Source organism: Impatiens glandulifera, chromosome 4 (assembly GCF_907164915.1).
Source record: "Impatiens glandulifera chromosome 4, dImpGla2.1, whole genome shotgun sequence".
NCBI lineage: Eukaryota > Viridiplantae > Streptophyta > Magnoliopsida > Ericales > Balsaminaceae > Impatiens > Impatiens glandulifera.
The window spans coordinates 2748543-2754348 of NC_061865.1; the positions used below are offsets into that span (position 1 = coordinate 2748543).

General features: G+C 21.2%; 1 protein-coding gene across 1 annotated transcript; it reads left to right on the forward strand.

The window, feature by feature from the left end:
• Window positions 1-3137: 3137 nt before the first annotated feature.
• On the forward strand, window positions 3138-4970 carry LOC124933825 (aspartic proteinase A3-like). Its single transcript, XM_047474265.1, has 5 exons — window positions 3138-3197; window positions 3287-3393; window positions 3472-3640; window positions 4719-4798; window positions 4886-4970. The coding sequence occupies exons 1-5, from the start codon at window positions 3138-3140 to the stop codon at window positions 4968-4970; spliced, it is 501 nt and encodes a 166-aa protein (XP_047330221.1).
• Window positions 4971-5806: the final 836 nt, after the last annotated feature.

Sequence of the window (5806 nt, forward strand, 5' to 3'; positions counted from 1 at the left end):
TCCATCATTTTGTCAACAAAGATGAAAACCTGCAATGTATTTTGGTGTTTTATCTCATTTTATTCTATTAAATTATGATATACTTTAAGTATATTTTTTTATATTTAAAAAAATTATGATGTAAATAATAATGTGATATAATTTTAACTAAATATAATATAATAAAAAGTGACATGATATAGTAATACATTACAAGAAAATTAAACAAACAATATCATTATGTATTGAATTGTAAAAAAATGGATCTATGTTATATCCTTTCAAACTTAAAATTATACAAAAACGAGATTTTATTTTAACGTTTTAAATATCATTAATTTATTATTTACGTGTTATATATAAATACATTAAAAAATATTTATGTCACTAATTTAATGACAAGTTACTTTTTTTTAATATATATATATATATACTAATTAAAAAAAATTAAATGTCACGAATATAAATATGTGTTCTGTCCAAAAAAATAAATTTTATTTGGATCTTGTTTTTATTTATTTGTAAATATCACGTAAATAATTTATGTGTAACTAAAAGAAAATAGATTCTCATTTTTTAAATCCTTATTTATAGTAAGAAAAACCTTGTTTTTATTTAATTTTGATCAAATTATTTTTTATCTCTTTAGATTTTTATTTAATAATTAATTTATATTAAAAAAATAAATAATAATTTTGGTGTTTTAAAAAATAAATAAATTGATTAAATATGATATAATAATTGAATTTTGAGTTAAAAACCAGATTTTATTCTAATAACTCATTCATCTTCTAACAAAAATAAGAAAGATCAAATTATACTTATTACACTTAGATTACAAAAAAAAAAAAAAAAAAAAAGACATAAATGAAACTTAGCTTTTTAGAGCTGCTATTTTCTCATTTATTGATATATTGTTACGAGACTAGTTTATAATATTTATTTAAATTATTTAATTTAAAGTAAATTTATAATTCTTAATTTATTAGTTTAAAATTTTACTAACTATATGTTTAATTTTAATTATATATTTTATACTTGTAAAATTAAATAAAAATAAATATTAAAATAAAATACATAAAGATAAATTAAGTTATATAATAAAATTGAATTATGTCCTAACCACAAAAAAAAAATTAATGTCTTATAATAAAATTAAATATTATATATTTATAAAATTGAGCAATGATAAATATAAATATATTATATAAAATGTATAAAGATAAAATAAAGTTATAAGAATAAAATAAAATGTAAAAAGATAAAATAAAGTTTTATTTTATTTTATATTTTATTTTAATTTATAATATTTATTTGAGCTATTTAATTTAATATGTTTAATTTTAATTATACATATTATATTTATAAAATTAAATAAATATAAAAGTATGTTAATATTTATTTAATATATTTTAATTAAATATTTATATAATGTATTTTATTTTAATATATATTATTTAAATTTTGTTTAAATTATTTAATAGTATTATTAATTTTAATTATATAGATTATGTTTATAAAATTAAATAATTATTAAGTTTTATGGAGAAAAATATGTAATTAGTGGATTAACTAATGAATTTATTAAGAGAATGTATGTATTTTAGGAAAGTCAATTAAAATTTGAATATAGTGTGAAAAAAGTGAATAGGAGTTGGTAAATAGAAAAATGGTTTTAATAATATACTAATTTTCTCTCTTTCTATTGCAATTTGTAAGCGTTTTATTATTTTTTAATAGCATATTTTTATCTTATATTAGGTAACATTTTTATAGGACAAGCATATGTTGTCCCCTTTAGATAGACAACTTTCAAAAGTATAAAAAAGATGTAGATAAGAGATTTTGTGGACCTTACAAAGTTTTTAAAATACACTACTTTTAAATAGTGCCTCAGACTTTGGCCATCACATCCTTCCCTCTTTATATTACTATCACTAATTCTAATTATATTATAAATATGTCATTTATATTTTTAATATTTTAAATTTTTTTATAATAAATTTAATAGAAATTAAAAATCATATTAAGTTTACAAAGATTGTTATATATTTTGAAATATTGTATGTATTAGTTAATTAATATTGTTATATATTTAATAAGGAAAATTTTTTGAGCGGTTCTGTAATTATTCAGATCGCTCACTTTTAGCCCTCAAATTAATTTCTAAAACAAATCGATCCTCAACTTTTAGAAATGTCACCAATAACCCCATTTCGTCAACTTTTTGTTTAACCTAACGGTTTCAGCTTAAATTATTTTTATATATATATTATCTTTAATCTTATTGTTATATATAATTATTAAAAAGTTTATATATATATATATATATATATTATATATATATATATATTATCATTAATTTTTATGTTTATATAACTATTAATTCTCTTTTATATATATAGATAATATATATATATATATATATATAAAACAAAGTTTAAAAATAATATATATATATTATCTTTAATCATTAATTTTTAATATATATATATATAATATATTAAAAATTAAGGGTTAAAAGTAATGATGACTTTTCAATTACTTAATTATTTTTAATCCTTAAATTATTTTTTTAAATATATATTATATAAATTAATTATTAAAGATAATATATATAAATTATATATATATTATATAATATTTTAAACTTTATTTTATATAGATATAGATATATATAGATAAAAATAAATAATATATATATATATTATATAAAAGATTTATTAATTATATAAATATAAAAATTAATAATAATATATATACATAATATTATATATAAGTGATTTAATAATTATAAAAAATAGATTAAAGATAATATATAAAAATAATATTTTAAGCTTCTTATCTGTAAGTTTGATCATATTTATACAATGTATATATCTTTCATACAAATTTTATTAGGGGAGAAAATTGTGGTAAATTTGCCTCTGTTTCTGCTGCAGCGTTGGTGTTTCTCTGCCCGTTGTTCAAGAACATTTAAAAATAACAAATACTATCCCGTCGTTCAAAAACGTATAAAAAGAACGGTTGGTGTCTGTTGCAACTTTTATAGAAATAACTTCATGTAATCATGAAGATAACATTGACTTGAAACATAATAATGTTGTTGTTTTGCACAGGAACATTAATTTGCTGAGATAAAGTATAATCAAGGTTCAATGTCTGGCAGGCTTAGCCAAGACAATGTTATAGTTGGTGGTTTAATAATCAAGAATCAGGTTATATATACAACATTAGCCTTTCATAGATTTTACAAATCATAATTTCTTTAATACTAATACTATACTTAAATTTTCTACAACTACAGGACTTCATTGAAGCAACAGCACTGCCCGGTTTCGTGTTTTCCAAGTATGATGGCATTATTGGCCTTGGATTTCAGGAGCTATCACATTTAGGTGTTGTTCCAGTATGGTATGCACCATTTTATGATAAATTAAAATTTGTTGTGATATTTCTCTTAAGATAAGGAGTAACCTCTCATATTTGCAGGTACAATATGATGAACCAGGGTCTGATCCAGAATTCAGTGTTCTCATTTTGGCTTAATAGAAACAAAAAAGAAGAGGAAGGAGGTGAACTTGTGTTTGGTGGGATTGATCCAAAGCATCACAAGGGGAACCATACTTATGTCCCTGTGACCCGCAAGGGTTATTGGGAGGTTGGGAAACTTATATAAATATTTTTAATTTGTATGGTTGTTTTTTTATAACCTTATATAATGTGTTTGCTCTTGAAGTTTGATATGAATGATGTTTCAATCAATGGTCATTCAATAGGTAAGTTCTTTCATCGATCATTCATAAAAGAAGAGGTCATTTCTTAAACTAAGAGATAATGTTTAATGAGAGGTCAGGTTGGTGGCATGAAAAAAAAGAGAACATGTCATTTATTGATAATAGGGTACATTTTTAAGGTGTTTGCAGATCTGATTGTTCTGCAATTGTGAATTCTAGAAGTTCTTTGTTATCCGGTCCGCCATACCGAAAAATGATTTTATTTTATTGTTAATACAATGGCTGTAAATAATAAATGATTTTAATAAGTGTAGGCTGTGATTACCATGATAAACCATGAAATTGGAATCACTTAAGTCATGAATGCAAGTCAATCACTGAATGCAACAAGTCAATCGTTCAATGCAAGTCAATCGTTGAAGAATATGGACAAACCATTCTAAAAATGCTCCTAGGAGAGGTTGTTATTTTTGTTATTAAAATTGATTTTCCTTAAAATATACAAATTTTAATGTTGTCTTAACTTTTAATAGGCTAAGAAAATTTGTTCCCTGATTGGATTATGCCCAGTTAATGGAACTAAGAGTATCGAGAAAAGTAATAATAGTACATGGTACGTGCAATACTTGTGAAATGATAGTTGTGTGGATGGAGAGTCAGCTAGTGAGGAATCAAATAAAAAATAATATTTTAAATTATGTTAATAAGGTAAATATTTATTGTTTTCACTTAAAATAATTTAAATTAACATTAAAATCAAATAAATTATAAAAAGAATGTTTACATCAACTATGTGATTCACTGACAAGACTATTGCAAACATCAATTGTGGATTGTTCGCAAATTTCCTCAATGTCTATAGTTTCATTTTTAATTGGTGGTAGAGATTTTACTCTCTCGTCTAAGGAGGTAATTAATATCTATCTTATTTTACCTTAATTGTTACGTAATTTGTTTTCTTATTGAACTTGTTGATAAAATATTTAATTTGTTCTAAATTAGTATATATGGAAGATTGGAGAAGGTGCTGCTGAAAAATGCCGAAGTGGCTTTATTTCCAATGAGGATGATTTACAACTCTGGTTTGACCCAATCTCTTTTCATTTTCTTGTTAAAATGAAAAAATAAAATATATATTGATGAATGTATGATTAATATATTCTATGAAGGATTTTGGGGGACATATTCATGGCTCGTTATCATATTGTATTTGATTATGGAAAATCCATAATTGGATTTGTTGATGCTGTATAATAATAATAATAATAATAATAAATATTGTTAACTTCATTTAATAATAATAATAAATACATATTTGTTAACTTCATTTATGTTTACAATAATATTTTAGTCAAATTTATTCCATTTACAATATTTATATTGAGTGTTCATTAAACATGCATTGAATCTCTTTTATTGATAATTTTTATTTCTTTTAAACTCATTAATATATTTTAAACTAGAATAGTCTCTCATTATCAAGAGTTAGGATGGAGAATTGTAAGTCAAATTTATTAAAATAAAATATTTTACACAAATATTAAAATAAAATATATTAAATAAAAACCAAAACATTTATAAATAACTAAAAAAATATAATTCCACTAATTTGACTCTATCAAATTTTAACAAAGTGATAATTTTGATTACCTAATTTTAGAAAATCAATAGTCAACCCGACGATTGTTTACGAAAAACACAAGCCAAAACTCTCAATTCAATTAAATTCGGTAATTAAATTAGTTAAATAAATGGTTTATTTATAAATATAATGTAGATAATAAATTAACAACGTTTGAAACCATTAAAACATAATTTATTTATTTTTTTTTGTATAACTTTAACAATAAAAAACCCCAAATTAACAAATCGGTATAGACATTTTTTCAAAAAATAAAAATTTATAAAGCTAATGAAACTAAATTTTGGAATCCCATGTCTCAAAACCTCTCAACAAAATTAACATTTTCAAATCTTGAAATCTATTTCCACACTCAATCAATTCAACTCCAAATGCATCCAAAACATCCAGATGCTTCAAAATAACCTATACCCAACAAGATTAAGTCAACAAATAACATGATCAAACT

Excerpts from the sequence above, each read along its gene's own strand:
- LOC124933825 (XM_047474265.1), top strand. The coding sequence starts at position 3,138 with ATGTCTGGCAGGCTTAGCCAAGACAATGTTATAGTTGGTGGTTTAATA. Across the intron at positions 3,641-4,718 it reads CCCGCAAGGGTTATTGGGAG|TATATATGGAAGATTGGAGA; the intron begins GTTGGGAAACTT and ends GTTCTAAATTAG. Across the intron at positions 4,799-4,885 it reads GAGGATGATTTACAACTCTG|GATTTTGGGGGACATATTCA; the intron begins GTTTGACCCAAT and ends TATTCTATGAAG.